Source organism: Centropristis striata, chromosome 2 (genome assembly GCF_030273125.1).
Source record: "Centropristis striata isolate RG_2023a ecotype Rhode Island chromosome 2, C.striata_1.0, whole genome shotgun sequence".
NCBI classification, from domain to species: Eukaryota; Metazoa; Chordata; class Actinopteri; order Perciformes; family Serranidae; genus Centropristis; species Centropristis striata.
In genome coordinates this window covers 4,258,757-4,279,515 of record NC_081518.1, presented here as the reverse complement: position 1 = coordinate 4,279,515, position 20,759 = coordinate 4,258,757, and the positions used below count along the sequence as shown (strand labels likewise).

The 20,759-nt window shown below is 37.1% G+C and overlaps 1 protein-coding gene across 1 annotated transcript in view; it reads right to left on the bottom strand.

Annotated features, from left to right (window-relative positions):
* Positions 1–593: 593 nt before the first annotated feature.
* Positions 594–20,759, bottom strand: part of pkd1l2a (polycystic kidney disease 1 like 2a) — a 42,575-nt gene continuing 22,409 nt past the window's right edge. The window contains exons 22-42 of the mRNA XM_059353220.1: positions 19,982–20,207; positions 18,758–18,948; positions 18,139–18,369; positions 17,367–17,468; positions 16,793–16,971; positions 16,549–16,695; positions 15,507–15,706; positions 14,904–15,127; positions 14,592–14,808; positions 12,888–13,360; positions 11,985–12,081; positions 10,601–10,741; positions 10,327–10,512; positions 9,037–9,367; positions 8,273–8,406; positions 7,383–7,510; positions 4,871–5,031; positions 2,841–3,051; positions 2,638–2,739; positions 1,455–1,586; positions 594–922 (exon numbers count right to left, since the gene is read on the bottom strand). Of these exons, the coding sequence (XP_059209203.1) occupies positions 749–922; positions 1,455–1,586; positions 2,638–2,739; positions 2,841–3,051; positions 4,871–5,031; positions 7,383–7,510; positions 8,273–8,406; positions 9,037–9,367; positions 10,327–10,512; positions 10,601–10,741; positions 11,985–12,081; positions 12,888–13,360; positions 14,592–14,808; positions 14,904–15,127; positions 15,507–15,706; positions 16,549–16,695; positions 16,793–16,971; positions 17,367–17,468; positions 18,139–18,369; positions 18,758–18,948; positions 19,982–20,207 (3,987 nt within the window). The 3' untranslated portion in view covers positions 594–748. The remainder of the gene's footprint in view (positions 923–1,454; positions 1,587–2,637; positions 2,740–2,840; positions 3,052–4,870; positions 5,032–7,382; positions 7,511–8,272; positions 8,407–9,036; positions 9,368–10,326; positions 10,513–10,600; positions 10,742–11,984; positions 12,082–12,887; positions 13,361–14,591; positions 14,809–14,903; positions 15,128–15,506; positions 15,707–16,548; positions 16,696–16,792; positions 16,972–17,366; positions 17,469–18,138; positions 18,370–18,757; positions 18,949–19,981; positions 20,208–20,759) is intronic.

The window sequence follows — 20,759 nt, the reverse complement described above, 5'->3', positions numbered from 1 at the left end:
TTGTCAAGTGAAATTATCTGTCCATGCAGCAAGATCATTTCCCTCAGATTTAGTGTTTTTATCTTGTTTTTAGACACACCTTTTTTGCAGTTTACTTCAATAATTGGATACGTAAACATCTAGCCATTCATCTATTCTATTTCATTTCATTGCACATCAAAGCTGAAACGCACTGAAACGGTTAAAAGGCAGTACAGTAATCTGCACCTGGCACCAGATATCAAGTGCATACTAATGTTTATGGTTCACAGATCTCCAGCTTGTATTACGCATTAATATCTATTTAGACTATATACATACAGTAAAATGATATCTTGTTGAATCTGATAACATCCAGAGGTAGAGGCATCATATGCCTCAACTTTTTTGAGGTGAGTGCTGAGTTGAATGATACTGTATGTCTCATAGAGTAGACATTATAGTGAGCAACTGTTATAGATTAGTCAGATTTATGCAAATACTAGTATCCATAAATAGTTATTATAAGGAATAAAAGCACATTAGCAAGATTCAATAACAGAAACACAAATTTATTTGCTTAACAAAATATACTGCAGCCTAAATACAGAGTCAGAGCGCAACATAAATCTTTATTCCTATTTCCCCTCAGTGTTTTAGCTTCTCCTACAAGAGAAACAGATCTGCAGCAGTAGAGAGAAATGCTAATAATTTATCGATGTGCAAAAGCTAATTATGCAGTCGCAAAGCAATGATTGCAAAAACTGAAGCAAAGCATTCTGTGGGAGCGTCAACCCTCACAGATATTCCCAGAAGAAACAGTTGAGAGTCCGTTATTTGAAGCAGATGAAACCAGTGGCCTCTCGTTAGTGAGGCAGTCGCCACCTTGTTTCTTACATTTGACTCCGAACAAACTGAAGAGTTTCATCAGCATCAGGTCCACAATCTCATCCTCTTCTGACGGCTGTAAGAACAATGATTCATATGTATATAACTCAAGGAGCACACTGCAAAAAGGTGTGTCTAAAAACAAGATAAAAACACTAAATCTGAGGGAAATGATCTTGCTGCATGGATAGATAATTTCACTTGACAAGATTTATTAAATTAAGATTGTTACATCTAGAAATAAGCATGTTGAACACTTAAAATAAGAAATTAACTCTTAAAACAAGATAAATTAAAGCTTCAAGCAGCGATGAACTGGCCCGAGCAGAGTGACCTGATGATTACTTGTTTCTTAACAGATAAAAAAAAACTTTAGATTTAGAAGTGTTAGATAATGTATCTTGTTTTAAGAGTTAATTTCTTATTTTAAGTGTTCAACATGCTTATTTCTAGATTTAACAATCTTATTTTAAGAAATCTTGTCAAGTGAAATGATCTGTCCATGCAGCAAGATCATTTCCCTCAGATTTAGTGTTTTTATCTTGTTTTCAGTGTATCAAGTCATCTGTCATGATGTACAATAAGACATTCCTGCCTGGGTGAGTTACCTTGTGATGGATCTGCTCCTGACTGAACGCCACCAGAATGACGGAGATGAAGAGGTTCAGCACCACAAAGGTCATGAACACGATGCAGGAGCCGATGAGGAAAGCGCCGAGCACTGGGTTGTAATTCAGAACCTGTGAGATCAGGAAGAAGACGTACACTGAACCGGTGCTTATGTGAGAATCATGTTTTAAATTTTTTTTTAATTTAACCTTTATTTTACCAGGAAGTCCTTTGAGATTGTAATCTCTTTTTCGAGGGACACCTGGCCAAGATTGGTTGCCAGTTACAGATTAAAATGACGGTGACAAAACATGGGAACATATAGTAAAAACAGCAGCAAAGAAAAATAGGCACTACTCACATTATACATACAGAAAGGTACTAGGTATTCAGCTTTATGCTTCACCTTAACTCATTAAATCCCTAAGTGACACATACTCAACACCCTGGTGTGGTGGTCATGTGACTGTGACAAGAAGTGACTTCTCCAAAATGTAGCTGTAACTGGAAACAGAAATGTGAAAAAGTAGCTAATTTCAAAAAGCTTATTTTTTGTTACTAGGCTAAGTTTAAACCCATTTAACAATTCTAATCCGTTAATAGTTTGTCCTGTATTGCATTTAACTTGTTCTGACCATATTTCCTGAACAAATCAAAGTCACAATTTTGATATATGTTACGGAGACTTGGTTTATTATTATTGTATTATTATTTTGAAAAAGGCAAATTTGTGTTTCTGTAAGCAGAAAAAGTGTCTATTTTTGTATTATTTTAAAATAAGAAATATAAGATAAATACCATAAACGCCCAATGTAACATATATGTCACATCACAGATCTTTGACATTTAGGGGTAGTATTTAAAAAAACAAAAAAACATCATAAATGTGTTCTATGTGATCCACTTGTTCTGTTGTACGATATATCCCCCATATTTTTCCTTTAAGGATAACTGGGTCTGGGTTCTTATGGGTTAAGGAAGCTCAGATCTCTGGACATCTGTAGTGAGATGCTGCAGATGTTTTATCAGTCTGTGGTGGTAGTGTGTTGTTTTATGCTGCAGTTTGCTGGGGAGGCAGCATCACACACAGAGCTGATCAGACTGGTCTAAAGAGCTGGTTCTGTGTTTTTGTGAGCTGTCATTAAATCAGCCTTGACACAGTTCTAAAAGTCTCATACTAACCTCTTCGTAGTTAAAAATGCCGAGCTGCAGGCTGACCATGGTCTGTGCAGCATCCAGCAGAGTCCGATAGGAGTAAAGCTTCCAGCCATACATCAGATTGGACTGAAAGATAAGAGAGTTGTGTTAATAATCATTCACAAAGTGTATTTAAAATGTGGTGACTGCAGCAGCGTGTTGATGTTGAAGTGTGGGAACCTGCTCACAGCGATGGAGTAGGCCAGGAACATGATGGTCATGACCACCAGGAAGCCTGAGATATCAGTCCAGGCGCGCTGCAGCGTGGCTGTGATCATGTGCAGCTTTGGGTTCAGTCTCAGCAGGTGCCACAGTTTGACTGTAGCCAGCAGCACCAGGAAGGCAATCAGATACCCCAGCACCGCGTCGGCCTTCGCTGTCTCATGGAAACTGGCATATCTGGAGACGGAGCGTGAGAGGACAGAGCCTTGTTATGACAGTCTATTGAAGAAAGGCTTTTAGACGGATTGAGAAAATAATAGTAATTCAAACAACATATTCTCTGTGTCCGTATTCATTTCCAAAGGCATTTTCTCTGAGATCATTTTAAAATGTGGAAAGCTTCTAATTTGTCTAATAGAATGGAATGGAATGGGATGGAATGAAATAGAATAGAATAGAATAGAATAGAATGGAATGGAATGGAATAGAATAGAATAGAATAGAATAGAATAGAATAGAATAGAATAGAATAGAATAGAATGGAATGGAATGGAATGGAATGGAATGGAATGGAATAGAATAGAATAGAATAGAATAGAATAGAATAGAATGGAATGGGATAGAATAGAATAGAATAGAATAGAATAGAATAGAATAGAATAGGATAGAATAGAATAGAATAGAATAGAATGGAATGGAATGGAATGGAATGGAATGGGATAGAATAGAATAGAATAGAATAGAATGGAATAGAATAGAATTGAATAGAATAGAATAGAATAGAAGGCCTTTGTCACTGTACACATGTACAATGAGATTTGAGAGCTGACTCTAAAAAGCAATGCGACAATAAATAAAATATAAAAATATACAATATAAGCATAAACATACATAGGCAAGTAAATGTAAAGAAAAATATATACGATATAATGTAAACATAGGCAAGAAAGGGAGGTAAGGTAAGGTGCACACTCTTCAATTCAATTTGCCAGAAGCAGATATGATGCTATGCAGTGTTCATTAATTATATTGCATGTTGAAGGACAATTTATTGCAGTAATTTGGTCCGAGCCATGAGGATAATGAGACAATAGGCCAACGTCTCTGTTACACAGGAGCAAGACACACAGACTTATAGTTGTTTAGCCTGTTTTTTTGTCATTTAGTGTCTCTTTGCAAGTTTTATGCTTTTTATCCTTTTGACCAGGGGTCTCAAACTTGCGGCCCGCGGGCCAATTGCGGCCCTCTTGCCGATATTTTGTGGCCCTCACCTTGATATGAAAGTTTAATGTGAGTTTTATATGAATGGCACTTTACCGTGTTGTGTGTGGAAGGTCCCTTTAATTACTTTTTTTTTGTAATTTTGTGTTTTTTTTGTCATTTTGTGTATTTTAAAAAAAATAATTTTGTGTCTTTTTTAGTAATTTTTACTGGCTGTTCTGCAAGGCCTCCAATCAGAGCACGGCTGTGCCCTCGCTGAATTTGTTACATGGTGTGATGATAGCTTCCTCGACCTACACTGCAAAAAAGCGGCATCTAAAAACAAGATAAAAACACTAAATCTGAAGGAAATGATCTTGCTGCATGGACAGATAATTTCACTTGATAAGATTTCTTAAATTAAGATTGTAAATCTATGTAGAAAGAAGCATGTTGAACACTTAAAATAATAAATCAACTCTCTTTGCAGCTGTTTTGGATCTCTCTGTAGTCATTTTATGTTTCTTTGTTGTCATTTTGACTCTCTTCCTGGTTGATACATGTCTATTTCAATAGCTACCACATACTGTAAAAAATGTTTAAAAAAAGGGTGAACAACTCAAATAATTGTCTCACATATATTCTGTGTAAACCAAAAAAAGTCATGTTTTATGTCAGGGAGTGCTACTATTTATCAGAACAGAATAAAAAGTGAGAGAGGATGTTCTGGTAACTCCAGGATGGAGGTACGGTCAGAAAAAAATGCTAAGTAAATCAAAACCTGCTGTTCATACCAATGTTAAGATAAATCCCTTGATTATGTCCTCATATTGGGTGTGTTATTCTTGTTGCTTACTGGTCTTTGTTGTTCTGGTAGTACTCCATGTCCCGCTTCCCCAGTAAAGTCCTCTTGATGAACACAGAGAGGGCGCTCCAGCTGAGGATGATAATGGCCAACTCCAGCAGGTTCCACTTACTCCTGAAATAAGCCGATCTCTGCTGCTTCATCAGCTTCCCCTGTCAGGAGGAGAGGTGTTCAGATGAGAAGTCATCATCACATTATATCTAGTGATGCTGTGGTTTTAGACTGTCTTACTGCTGGATGGCACAAAATCTCATGAAATTAAATAACTCAAAATCTTAAGTCCTGTTGCTTAATCCTCCCATCCACACAGGCTCCATCCTAACATCACTTGGTTGCTATGCCAACTGCGTAACACCCACCGCCTGTAATCTAGGAGTAAATTTTGACTCAAACCTCAACTTCGAAAAACATCAATAAACTAACTGCAAAAAAGGTGTGTCTAAAAACAAGATAAAAACACTGAATCTGAGGGAAATTATCTCGCTGCATGGACAGATAATTTCACTTTTTTCTTAAATTAAGATTGTTAAATCTAGAAATAAGCATGTTGAACACTTAAAATAAGAAATTAACTCTTAAAACAAGATAAATTAAAGGTGCAAGCAGCGATGAACTGGCCCGAGCAGAGTGACCTGATGATTATTTGTTTCTTACCGAGATAAAAAAAAACTTTAGATTTAGAAGTGTTAGATAATTTATCTTGTTTTAAGAGTTAATTTATCTCGTTTTAAGCGTTCAACATACTTATTTCTAGATTTAACAATCTCCATTTAAGAAATCTTGTCAAGTGAAATTATCTGTCCATGCAGCAACATGATTTCCTTCAGATTTAGTGTTTTTATCTGGTTTTTAGACACACCTTTTTTTGCAGTGCAGGATTTGATTTAAAAAATGGACTGTTGAATCCCATATTCAATTAACGATATTATGACTTTCATACTGCTTTGCAAGAAGAGAGCTCATTAATCCAAAGGTTCAGAGAGTGAAAGTGTTTTAATCTTGTTTTTAGACACACCTTTTTTGCAGTGCACTGATGTTCGACAGATTAGATTACTGCAACTCGCTTCCTTCCGACATAAACCACAAATCACTCTCTCTCCTCCGACTGGTTCAAAATGCAGCAGCTCGGCTTCTTATTGGTTTTAACAGACGACAGCACATTACTCTGATTTTAGCTTCTCTTCATTGGCTCCCTGTTTGTTTTAGAATTGATTTTATGATTTTACTGATCACTTTTAAAGCTCGTCAGGGCTCCAAGTTACATTTCAGAGATATTTACACCTTAAGAGCCAGACAGCAGCCTCAGGTTGGGTCCCTTATGGAGGTTCCAAAGTTGAGGCTCTAAACCAGGGGTCTCAAACTCGTGGCCCGTGGGCCAATTGTGGCCCTTGTGACGATATTTTGTGGCCCCCACCTTGATATGAAAGTTTAATGTGAGTTTTATATGAATGTCTCTTTACCGTGTTGTGTGTGGAAGGTCCCTTTAATTACGTTTTTTTGTAATTTTGTGTCTTTTTTTTGTAATTTTGTGTCTTTTTAAAATAATTTTGTGTCTTTTTTAATAATTTCGTGACTTTTTTGGTAATTCTGTGTCTTTTTTTGGTCATTTTGTTTCTTCTTTAAGTAATTTAGTTTTTTATGTCATTTTGAGTCTTTTTTTTTGTAATTTGTGTCTTTTTTTGGTCATTTTGATACTGCCTCCAGCAGCCCCCCAGGTAATTTGAGACCCCTGATATATATATTGTTCCAGTTGGAGCTTGGTTTCACTTGTTTCTATGACGACGTTAACAAAAACAAAGGCAGCTGCTACCGGATTGTTTATTATCTGCCGTGTTGTTGTTACCGGAAGAAGTGGAAATGTTATGTAATGTCATTTTGTGTCTTTTTTGGTAATTTTGTGTCTTTTTCTAATAATTTTGTGGGGTTTTTTTTGTAATTTTGTGTATTTTTTTGGGTCATTTTGTGTATTTTTTTTGTCGTTTTCTGTCTTTTTTAAGTAAAAGTGTGTTTTTTCAGTCATTTTGTGCCTTTTTTTTGGTAATTTTGTGTCTTTTTAAAAAAAAAGTAATTTAGTTTTTTTCTGTCATTTTGTGTCTTTTTTTGGTCATTTTGTGTCTTTTTTATAAAAGTAATTTTTTTTCTGTCATTTCGGTGCTGCCTCCAGCGACCCCCAGGTAATTTGAGTTTGAGACCCCTGGTCTAAACTAAAGGTGATAGGATATTTGCCATCAGGGCCCCTCGACTGTGGAACGCCCTGCCTGAGGACCTGAGGCTCGCTGAATCACTGAATTCTTTTAAGACACTTTTCAAAACACATTTTTACAGACTTGTATTCACATGATGCTGCTCTTTTTAACCTGTGTTCTTCATTGTTCATTGTTGGTTTCTTATATTATATATATATATATATATATATTGTTCTGTCAAAGCACTTTGTGAACGTTGTTTTTAAAGGTGATATATAAATAAAGGTATTATTATTATTCTTATTATGAATTCATACCTGCACAACCATGTAATAGATGATGAAGAGGAAGTAGATGGCTTCAGAGGCCATGACGAAGATGTGAAGGCCGCCGGTCGACTGGTAGAGACGAACGCTCTGAAGCTCGCTGCGGAACTGGAACGCTCCTGCAGGAAAAGTAGAAGTTAGAGTTTTCAGAATCAGAAATACTTTACTTTCCAGAGGGAAATTGCTTTTGTTACAGTTGCTGCTGTATAAGGAATAGAAATAGAAATAAGTAAATATGTAAATAAAATCAATTTTTAAAAAAAGCATGCTAGGCTGAATAAAATACAAATGCAACAAGCCTTCAGTAAATAGAGATATGTACAAATATGTATACAGTCATTTAAAAAAAATATTAGACCACACTTGATTTCTTCAACTTATTGTTCATTTTAATGTCTGGTACAACAAATATAATGATAATATCTATCTAGCCATTTTCCATGGTTTTCTTGATAATGATTTTGGTAATTATCAAGAAAACCATGGATATCAGCTCTTAAATTAAACTCTTATTTTTAGTCTTTTTTTTTCATCTATTATTGGTCATTTTGTGTCTTTTGGTCATTTTTACATCTATATTTTGTCATTTTGTGTCCTTTTTGTGGTCATTTTGTGTTTTCTTTGATAATTTTTACATCTATTTTTGGTAATTTTGCGTATTTTTAAACATTTTTATAACTATTTTTTGTCATGTAGCGTCTTTTTTTGTCATTTTTATATGTATTTTTGGTCATTTTGTGTCTTTTCTTGGTCATTTTTACATCTACAGTCATGGAAACATTGCACACAATTTCTATAGAATGTCCATATTACAGAGACTAATTATTATAAATAAAGTTATGAATTATGTGGTCGTAGCTGTTGACAGATGATATGTTTACCTATGCCTGTGGTCTCCAGCATGAGAGTGACAATACAGAAGAGGTTGACGTTGGCGTTGTACACAGTGAACTCGACAAAGACGGCCTGAGTGTACACATCAAACCAGGTGTTGTCATAAAGGTACTGAAGGGATCTACAGAGAGAACAACATGATTAGAGGATATGATTATTAAATGTTACACCAGAAAACACAATTCTCTCCTGGTGTCATGATAACTTGAGTTTAGTACAGTGGTTCTCAAATGGGGGTACGTGAGATTTTAAAATATACATTTAAAAAGTAGCATCTATGCAAAAATCCCTTAAAAATAATTATTTAATATATATTTTAGGAAAATATAAGTATAAGTTCATTCGTCGTTTATTCACCTGTCAATCACCTGAAAACTCAAAGGAAAAAGGTTGAGAACCACCGGTTTAGTACATCGCTGGACATTAGAAAAATCTCTGAACCTTTGGATTAATGAGCTCTCTTATGTTATGACAATTATTAGTTTCTTTCCAAGATAAAAAAACTTTAGATTTAGAAGTGTTAGATAATTTATCTTGTTTTAAGAGTTAATTTCTTATTTTAAGCATTCAACATGCTTATTTCTAGATTTAATCATCTTAATTCAAGAAATCTTGTCAAGTGAAATTATCTGTCCATGCAGCAAGATAATTTCCCTCAGATTTAGTGTTTTTATCTTGTTTTTAGACACACCTTTTTTGCAGTGAACTAATCGTTTCAGTTGTGCTACTAAGTTGATTTTACATAGCCTACCTGCTGGAGTTGTGTAAATCTGGCCCCAGATCCACCACAAAGCCTCCTCCCCTGTAGAGCTTCACGTTGCCCCAGATGGGGTAGGCCCTCAGCCTCCCCTGGGACTGGTACATCCAGGGGCTGTCACCCTTCACTGAGGTGTTATCAGCCTCAGAGGGGCTCCAGCCTGGACCGTAGGAGCCCATGTCCTCTAACTCCCAGGAGTACGGAGCGTGACAGTCCCGTCCAGTCTGCTGCATGGAGGAGACCACGTGGCAGGAGTTCTGATGGACCCTCACCTGGCGGAGACGAGCGTTACCCACCAGCTTGGAGTTTCCATCTGTGATGAATCCTGTCACAGATAAAGACATTTTAAAGGAAATATCAGTCAAGAGTGATATGAATTTTGTGTTATGTAGATAAAAAAAGGCCACAGTCAGTCCAAATAAAGTGTAGCTTTGCTCACAACTAACTCCATATTTTGAAATACAGAGCAAGGTTATAATAGTTGTGGATTTTTCCTTTTTTTTTTTTTTCATTTTGTTGTTTTCAAATTCAATTAGTTTTAATGAGTTTTTAGAGTGAGTTTGCTAGTTTAAAAAAAAACAACTTTCTTTTTCACTTGTGCACCGTTATGGTACAATGTTGCCTACAGGCAACGAAACCCAAAAACTTCCATAAAAGTTAAAAATGTCTTCAGAACTAACTGGCATCATAATGCTTACCATAGAGGGTTAAGTTATTGTCATCACAGCTCTTAACATTTTATTTTCTGAATTGATTTAGATAATTGCACGCACAAAAAAAACATAAAACACACACAGAAAAGACAAAAAACATATATAAAAAAACACAAAGATACAAAAAATAAAAATAAAAAAATCCCCCCCAAAAAAATCAAAAAAATACACAAAAAATGACAAAAAAAAACCCTGAAAAAACTTTTTAAAAAATACACAAAAAACACTTGTAAAAACACAAAAAACAAAAAAATTACAAAAAAAATTACAAATAACACACAAAAATCACACAAAAAACATTAAACACAAAATATTGCATTAAAAATGCTGAATGGACACTGCAAAATTCAGTGAAATCTCTGCAAAAACTTCAGTAATATCATGTTACACTTGGTCAAGGTGGGTTTTTTTGCTGAAAATGGGACATGGAAACTTCTGGAAAATCCAAAACTTTAGAGTGAAGCTGACAGCAGGGCTCCATGCTGCTTTGTTTTTACATTGCAACATCATGAGCTGTCATGCTCCGGTGCTTTGGTGGACTCCAGAGTTAATAAAATCTCATCATACTGACCTGGGTACTCTCCAAACAGGTTGCTCAGCAGAGTTGTGTTTGCCCAGTTGAACACGTCCTGAATGCTCAGACTGTCTGAGATCCCTTTACTGAAGCTCTGCCGGATGTGTTGAGTCAGAAAGTAAGCGTTGGGGTCCCTCTGGCCGTACGCCACCAGCAGCAACATCCACATGAATCCCATGTAGGCTGCAGCACAAACAGATAGTATATCTCACATCAGCATGTCAGACTGTATCTCAGTGCTCTGTGTGTTGTATCAGAGTGGCTCTCCTACCAAGAATCTCCCTGATGAGGGCGAAGACTTTCTGCTCTTTAATCATGTTGTTCCTGATCTTCTCGATGTCGGTGGGAGGCGGCGGCTGGTAGAAGCTGCATGTGCTGTCTCTTCTGGCTGCACGCACCGCATCAGGATCATCTGAAGAAGAGAAGAGAGAGATACTGTACTCACATGTTTGTTTTTTTCACACAAAACAATCTATATTGGATAGAATATATAGTACAGTCATGGCAAAACATATTAGACCACCATTGATTTCTCCTTGTTTTATTGTTCATTAAGATGCCTGGTACAACTAAAGGTGCGGCTGATATATAGACATTTTCAATGGTTTTATTAATAATGATTTTGGTTATTATCAAGAATGTTTCCATGACTGTAGATGTAAAAATGACCAAAAAAAGACACAAAATGACTAAAACTAGATGTAGAAATTACCAAAAAAAGAAATTGTCTAGATATCAGCTCTTAAATTAAACTCTCAGCAGCCATTAAAATGAACAAGAAATTGAAGAAAACAATTGTCTAATAATATTTTCCATGACCATTTTCCATTTTTGTCATTTTGTGTATTTTTTGATCATTTTTACATCTATATTTTGGTAATTTGGTGTCTTTTTTCAACATTTTTATAACTACTTTTTGTCATTTGGCATCTTTTTTTTAGTCATTTTTTTTTCATCTATTATTGGTCATGTTGTGTCTTTTGGTCATTTTTACATCTATTTTTTTGTAATTTGTATATCTATTTTTGGTCAATTTGTGTCTATTTCGATAATTTTGTGTCCTTTTTTGGTCATTTTTACATCTACAGTCATGGAAACATTCTTGATCATAACCAAAATCATCAATAAAACCATGGAAAATGTCTAGATATCAGCCCTTAAATTAAACTCTTATGAGGTATTTTTGTTGTTATTATTATATTTGTCCAAACAAATGCACCTTTAGTTGTAGCAGGCATTAAAATGAACAAGAAATTGAAGAAAACAATGGTCTTATATTTTTTTCCATGACTGTATATACAGAAATTTACTCGAATATGTTAATAAAAAATATATATAGGCTATATTTTTCAATTATATAGTATACATTATATCTTAAGAAAATATCATATAAATGTATCCAGACAAAGAAATCCATGAATAAATAAATAATTCATGCAAAAATAAACAAGAACAATAATTAATTTAGTATCCAAAAAAAGGAGTGGGAAGAAGTACAATTTCGTAAATTCCACCCTTCTCTGAAATGAGTAATAGTTGCCTATTTAATGATGTATTTATTTATTTTGCTTATCAATGCCAGCCTACACAATAATATACAATAATTAACTTACTCAGACTTATTCTAATAATTTACTGAGACAGAAAAAGCCTACCTGTGTTTCTCAGACTGTCGTCTATCTGAGGCTCTCCAAACTCCTCCTGGTCCACTTTCTTCAGAACAAGAGCGAAGAAAGCAGCGAAACCAAGAACCTGTGATGGAAGATGTTCAGCTTTCAACACTAGAGGACTCGAATAATGACCAATCTATTATACGGGTACATCTAAAAAAACTAGAATATCATGAAAAAGTTCTATATTTGTTGTCAATCATTTCAGAAAGTGAAACTCATACATTATATAGATTCATTACGCGTAGAGTGAAATATTTCAAGCCTGTTTTTCTTGTAATTTTGATGATTCTGGCTTAGAGATAATTGACAGATAATTGACAAAATGACAGGAAAAAAAATTACTTAAAAAAGACACACAATGACCAAAAAAGACACATTACTAAAAAAGACACAAAATCACCAAAAAAAATACACAGAATTACAAAAAAGACACAAAATGACAGACAAAAATAAATTACTTAAAGAAGAAACAAAATGACCAAAAAAAGACACAAAATTACAAAAAAAAGACACAAAATTACCAAAAAAGGCACAAAATTATTAAAAAAGACACAAAATTATTAAAAAAGACACAAAATTACCCCAAAAAATACACAAAATTACCAAAAAAAGTAATTAAAGGGACCTTCCACACACAACACGGTAAAGTGCCACTCATATAAAACTCACATTAAACTTTCATATCAAGGTGGAGGCCACAAAATATCGTCACGAGGGCCGCGAGTTTGAGACCCATGATCTATATAATATATGAGTTTCACTTTCTGAAATGATTGACAAAAAATATTGAGCTTTTTCACAATATTCTTATTTTTTGAGATGTACCTGTAAACACTGTATAAGTCTATCCTGAAGCTCTCAGAGGAACGTCTCTGTAGGACTCACCTTCAGAGGTTGAGTGATGAAGAGACTCTCAAAGAAGGAGACCAGCATGGAGATCAGCCAGCTGATGGAGCGCTCCTTCCCGTACGTCAGCCCGTACATCATGGTGAAGTACCCCGACACCCCGCTGGTGGCCATCACCAGGATCCAGCCCACAAACACAAACCACCAGGGCAGACCTCCCTGACAGCACTTCTTACTGGAGTCCCCGTTGACGCTGTCTTCTGGACTGGGGCTGCGGTCCAGCTGGTCTCCTTCCAGGCTGGAGGAGGGCAGGTGGTACTCCAGGAGACCCTTCATGCCCTGAACCTGCTGCATGGCTCGCTTGTAGCTGTCGGGGTTTGGGAAACGAGAAGGTCCCAACAGAGCCAGCTCCTTCTCCACGTGACGCAGCTGCTTGTACAGGTAGCGGCTGTTGTTGCTCTTCTTCTGGACTTCATCTGAGGTCTTCTCAGGGCTCCCCCACACACTGTCTTCTGTCCTCACAAAGAGAGATATGAGTCAGTCAGGATATCAAATCCATTATAATATTTCTCATTCTGGGTCATTTGTTTTTTATAACAATTTGCTGTTTGTTGTCAACAAAGAAGCTCATATTAAAACACAGACAGAGGGAGAGTGACTTCATTCTCTGCTGAGGACAACATTTCTCTGCTGTTTCTTATACATAGGCCGTGTTCCATTAGGGGAAAGAGTGGCAGCTGGGAAAGTCTCAGGCCACGCCCTCTCAAATGGACACTCAGGTAGAGTGTCTCCATTAAAAAAAAGGCCCCAAAGGGATTTTTGAGACTCCGGAGGTGAGGTATGGTTCCTGATTTTAGCGTAATCCCTTAGCGACAGTTTCGACCTGAATTCACATAGGGGACGGATTAAACAAGGGAGACTCAACTGTGGCCTCCGTCGCTAATTGTGCACAAGTCTGCCGCTGACCATAAGCAAACCAGCATGGCTAATTATGCACAGTGTGCTGCTGATCATAAACAAACAGGCATGCTAACTGTGCACAAAGTGCCAACCGCTGATCCTGAATTAACTGTGCACAGTGTCCAGTGCTTGAGAGTGATTTTTCTTTGTAACTTTATAGCGTAGCACTAATATTTAGTTTTATAGTTTTTCTAGATAGCCATTTTGTTTTCCTCCGGTTGAAGTGATTTTGTGTTCATTTATACTTTACCCCTTTAGTCCTTTCTCCAGGTTTATCGGAGTGTTTTGTAGATTCTTTATTTTTCCCTATCAGGTTTGGTCCCTCCCTTTTGGAGCACCTTTTGTTAGAGTTTTCATTTGTTAGTTTTCCCCTTGTCAGGTTAGATAGAATTTTCCGTTTCATAGATTAGGACATGTTAGTTTACTTTATTAGTGTAGCTAGGTTTCCAGTGTGTTTTCCTCCTTCAGGAGCGACTTTTCTTTATTATCAATCTCAGCTCAGCTTCAGGAGATTTTTGTAGCCCTTTTTGTTTTCCACTCTGTTGAGGATTAGTCTTGCTGCTTTCTTGAATGAAGAAACTTTAAGTACACCTGCTCTGCGTCTGAGTCCTGCCTTTAACACGGCCTGAAAGGTGTTTGCTTGTTTCTATGTTTTTCTATTATTATTATTATTATTATATATTTATTCTCTCCTTTTTTATGTGAAGTACTTTGTGTTACATTTCTCTTGTATGAAAAGTGCTATACAACTAAAATCTGACTGATTGATGGATTGCTGTTTACCTTGTAGATTAACTGCACGTAAACTGAGGATCATAGAGCGGTCCATCTTTGAGGCCTCAGTGTAAAAGTCTCCTGCTGCACGATTCTGCTGCCGGATGATGTCCTCCACCAGAGACAGCAGAGTGTTGATGTCCACCTGCTGACCAGGACGCAGCTCCGGGTGAGGCAGCGGACTCTTCATGGCCTTTGAGAGCGACTGAGCAATCCTCTTTATGTCCTAATGGAGACACCACATGACGCACTTTAGACATGGAGAAAAGTTGTGTTATTAGTTCTTCCAAATCATGATGATATGGATATGTGTTCGCTCACCTTAATCACGGTGTCCGGTGTGATGTCCTTCAGCTGTTTCTGAGGAGAAGAAGTCTGTGAGGGAGAAACTCGAGTCTTCCCTTGTTTAGACGTGTCCGTTTTAGCGCCTTTCTCTCGAGGACGAGTGTTTCTGAAGATGCTCACGATGAGTAAATTGATGGGAAACATGATGATTGAGCTCTGAATGCCAATCATTACCTGTTGCCAGGTAAACTCAATGTGACCTGCAAAGAACAGTTTTATTTTAAGTGGAGTTATTAAAGGACAGGTTCTTTAAATTACTGCATTAGTCAGATATCATTGCGAGATAGGGTATATTATGATTTATCATGTGGTGCCAGAATAATTAGAAAAATTTGTCCCAGTTATACTTCATGCACAATTTCAATTTAAAACCCCTTAGAGATTTTTTTTTTTTTGGGTTGCATGTAATTATAGAAAGCAGGTTCATGCTGAACCTCTTCTGCGTGTGCACGATGGAAAGTAGAGTTTTGAAGAACTAATTAATTCATATTCAATTGTAAAGTAAAATAATCCTACTTTTACATCTTAACGATGTCATCCAGAATCTCATCTTGTTCAGAATCTTGTTTTGTTACCTACCCAGGTCCATGGTCTGCTCAGAGGGGTCAGTGGGGATGCCCCAGAACATGATGCTGGTCAGCATGGTGCAGAGCAGCAGGGAGAAACAGCAGGAGACTCGCTGCACACGTGTGAAAGTGCTGCAGGGAGGCCGACTGATGACGGAGAACCAGATGTGGCCATCGCGGAAATCCTTGGCTGTCTTCATGAAGAATAAGTTACTGAAAATGAATTTTGGATTCAGGAGAAACAGTTAATCACAGAAACAAATCTGATGTTTTCACTGCTCGCGTCTCCCAAGGCGTCCCCCAGGGATGGGTGCTTGGTCCCCTCCTGTTCATTCTCTACATACTCCCACTCTGCAACATCATACGTCACCATGGCCTCCGCTTTCACTGTTACGCCGACAACATCCAACTCTTCATCTCCACCAAAACCATCTCCATTCTTTCTGAGTTTTAAAGTGCGCTACAAGGTTCAATTTTCCAATAATATTCAAATAGTTTCCAGCGAATGTCAATGTTCAATGTGTATGTGCTGGATGGTGTGGTACCTTATGAAAAGTAAATGTTTTATGGAGTTGCAGACGTTGTAATGGTCTGCATGTAATGTGCAAATTCTGTTTTTCGCGATTAGCATGCTAAGTGGAGATTTAGCTTTATTCACTTCTTATGTTGCATTACTATGAATTTCAGGGATGACATTCATGTTGCTTAGCGTAATGCCCATAATCATTTGATATGAGATACTTACATGCAATATAGTATATCAGCTAATTGGGTTCATGTTAATGTACTTTTAGTGCATTGAAAACAGTAAAAACAAAACTTTATTAACTGATAGCTAAGCATAATACGGACGGAAAGATACTTCCTACAAGCACTGATTGTAATTGTTTGTTTTTATTTGTAACTGCATTTTCATTGTGTTTTAACTGCAAAGCGTCTTTGAGTACCTTGTAAAGCGCTCTATAAATAATAATATTATTATTAATATTATTAATATATTATTATTATTAGATGCCTTGGTGATGTGTTTGTAATAGATCTGTGGCCAGTCTTACCTGAACCTCTTCAAATCCATCTCTGTAGCTACTGGGAAGACCTTGTCCAGACAGCACTCTCCCACATCCACAGCCAGCCAGGAATTACACAGAAAGTGCCATTTCTGTCCACTCTCCAGATCCTGCACCATGACTTTGTTGACATACCTGCACGCAACATTCATCATTATCTTCTGTGCTTAAAGCAACATTGCGAACTGAAGCATAACTTTATGATTTAATTGTCTCTCCCTCTAACCCGTACCATGCAGGGTGTGCTCCCGAGTTGTCGTGCCACAGCCTGATGCTCTGCAGATCTCCAAGAGAAAAGTGCGTGGTCAGCAGGAACATGTCCACCCCGCCCCTCTCAAACACTGGCTTCTCATGGTCCGTCAGGTGGTGGGGCTCGCTTTCTCCCTCTGTGCCCAGCAGGGTTATCGTCACCTAAAACCCACAACGGATCCATCAAGATGTTCAGAGTTGTCATTATCTTAAGTGTTGTGCAGACAGTGAGTCAAGTCAAGTCAAGTCAAGTCAAAGTTTATTTATAGAGCACATTTTAAAACAACCTCAGTTGACCAAAGTGCTGTACAGTTATTAAAATACAATAAAAATCATACACAATAAATAAAAACAAATTTAATACTAAAAACAGTAAAACAATAAAATAGTAATAAAAACTCAATCTAATAACAGATTTAGAGTTAAAAAAAAGAAAATAAAAGAGTAAAAAAGTTTTTAAAAAAAGCCAAGGATTCTTGCCTAGCTGGGACTGAACGCCAACAAGAATAAATAGGTTTTTAATAATGTTTTAAAGTGCTTTCAGCTTTAACACTGACCTGAGAGGAGGTGGATGCTCCGTGCCGATGCCCGGTGCTGATGTTCAACATGTAATGATACTCAGCCAACGGGTCGTTGTCCTCCAGCACTGTTATCTTCACCTGTAGGCACATTTACATCAAGTGAATGTGATGCAACTAAGTGTCAAATATAAGACAAAACAAAGACTGCTGGAATATTTTAGTATTTTAATGTGAATGTGCCTTTTGCAGTAGATCAAAGCAGGTTTTTATATACGTACAGGTACTTTGAAAATTTGCTTAAACACTAATGCCAGTGGTGAAAGAAGTATTCAGATCCCTTACTTAAGTAAAAGTACTGATACAACACTTTGAAATTACTCCACTACAAGTAAAAGTCCTGCATTCAAAACTTACTGAAGTAAAAGTACAAAAGTATCAGCTTCAAATATATATATCAAATATATATTTTAAAATACAGATATATACTGTATATTATCAGTATTTTTTTAAAGAAATTATCTGTCAATTGTCATTTATTTTGCCCTACTTATCCTGCTGCCCCCGCGACCCGGCCCTGGATAAGCGGAGGAAAATGGATGGATGGATGGATGTTGGTAACTTTTTTATTTATTTAACTATTTTTATTTTTTACGATCTCTTTTTACAATGTACAACAACAACACACTTGAAAAGGGCCACAGTTATAACATGATGACAAACCTGAGGCTGTATCAGCATCTTCTCTGCACATTTCACATCTACCGGCTCTTCTGGAGAGACAATATGAGATAAAAAAACTGAGAGTTACCTTGGCGGAGTCCTGGATGTCTTTCCTTCGTGCCCACACAACCACCAAGAGATAAGCAGCAAAGATGGCCCCCACAAAACACACCACCACGGGGTTGTTAGTGAACGTAGCGAACAGTTCTGCTGTGCGCGAAACATCCACCAAGTTTGGCATGACGAAGAAAGAGCTGCCGAAGAAAGTCAAGTGGTTACAGAGACACTGGGTGACCAGAGGGGTTGTTAGGGGGCCGACCTGGAGAAGAAAAGAAGAATCAAAATCAGAATCAGAATCAGAAAGCCTTTATTGTCATTGCACAGGGTAGTACAACGAAATTTGCCATCAATCTGTCCAAAATGTATAAAAACACACAAACAATATGACAGAGGTGAACAGGACAGGAAGACAGAGATGAAGAGAAAGAAATACAGCACAATGTGAGGAGAGGAAAGGAGGAAAAAACAATGAAAAAAACCTCAGCAACATAAGCATAATACACATCACAGACCAGATGGCCACAGCTTACTTTTCAAGATGTGCAACCACTGTGGATGTGTGTGTGTGTGTGTGGATGTGTGTGTGTGTGTGTGTGTGTGTGTGTGTGTGTGTGTGTGTGTGTGTGTGTGTGTGTGTGTTTACTCACCCTGCAGCCATCTTCACTCCAAGAAGACTCGGTTTCATTCCAGTATTTGCACTGGGCAGCGATGGAGATGACAGTGACGGTGGCATTGATGGATTTGACGCCTGGCTCAACAATCGGCTTCATGACTAGGTAGTGCTCTCCAACTTCTCCTGTTCTGTCTTTGGGACTCAGGACCCAGGTGTATTTCTCCTCTGTGGTAAAATGACTCACATGAGCAATCATATTTAAAATGGGGCTCACACACTCAGATAAATGCTGGAGAAGTTGTGGGACACACATTGGTGAGCATATTCATATATTTTGGTAATGCCCTAAACTGAAAATATTCTGGGATGAGGTTTTTGATGCACTTGGAAAAGTATTCCAGAAAAAGATCCCAAGATGGTAATGTTTGGACTAATACCAAATTACATAACCGGAAGGGAGAAAAATATATTTTACAAATATCACTGATTTCAGCTCTTTAATGTATTACTGTTAAATGGTTAGCCTACCTGGCCCTCCAACATACAATATGTGGATTGAAAAGGTCTGGGAAATCTACCACATGGAACAAATAACTTACTCCTTGAGGCTTCAAAAAGATATATTTGTTAACCCTTTGATGCACAACATGGGTCTAAAGACCCGATATGTATGAGTTTTTATGTTCTATATCTTTGCAATAAATTCTTTTCATCATTCAGTATTCCAGGTTTTCCTCAATTAGTTTGTTTTTGATCATCATACATCCTAAAAATATGTTTTCCTTTATTCATTTTTTAATAAAATCCCTTTTTGTGTCACTACTCTTCTTATGCACAACATGGGTCAAAAATGACCCGGATCCATTTTTAGCTAAGTAGCTTGCTAAGCTAACTACCTAGCCAACTTCTTGGCTTAGTAGCTTGCTAAGCTAACAACTTAGCTAACTTCTTGGCTAACTACTTAGCTAACTTCTTGGCAAAGTATCATGATCTGTTGTTATCAAAAACAAGATATTTAAAGAATACTTGGAATATTCAATCATAAAATAAGGCGATATCAAAAGATAGAGCACAGAAACACACAGCAGCATTAAATAACATGGGAAATGAATGAGGGTCATTTTTGACCCATGTTGGCCATGAGAAGGGGGGTTAATATGTTGTGCATCAAAGGGTTAACAGATGGAGAACTGTGATGACCCTATTAATGCAATAAGTCTTATTATCAGCTTTATTATGTAAGCCACAAGAATTGTACCTTCTTTTACATTCTCCAGAGGGATCTGAGTCTTGGCGACATACTTCTTATCATCTGGATAATCTTTATATCCCAGGAATAGCACGAAGGAGATGTTTTCAGACGGCTCCATTTTCAGCACCAGTGTTACATCCGGCGAGGGAACGTCAATTATTAATGTGCTGAAATTGGCCAAGTCCAGGACGGTGCTGTTCTCCTGGCCCACATCAGGCCTCGGCAGGAGAATCTGAAACACCAGAAAACAGATTATTGTGAAAATCCTACAGATGTTGACCAAAGTACAGGTACATCTAAAAACATTAGAATATCGTGAAAAAGCTCAATATTTTTTGTCAATCATTTCAGAAAGTGAAACTCGTATATTATATAGATTCATTACACATAGAGTGAAATATTTCAAGCCTGTTTTTCTTGTAATTTTGTTGATTCTGGCTTAGAGATAATGAAAATTCAAAACTCAGTGTCAGAATATTAGAATATTACATAAGATCAATAAACAAAAGGATATTTTAAACACAAATGCTTCTGATAAGTCTGTTCATTTCTATCCATCAATACTTGGTTGGGCTCCTTTTGAATCATGAATTAGTGCATTAATACTTGGTGGCATGAAGGAGATCAGCCTACAGCACCATGTTGCTTTTATAGCAGCCTTCAGCTCATCTGGTGTCTCTCACCTTCCTCTTGACAACAGCCCATAGACTCCTATGGGGAGTTTGCTGGCCAGTCCAGCCCAGTAACACCATGGTCACTGAAGCAGCTTTTGGTACCTTTGCCA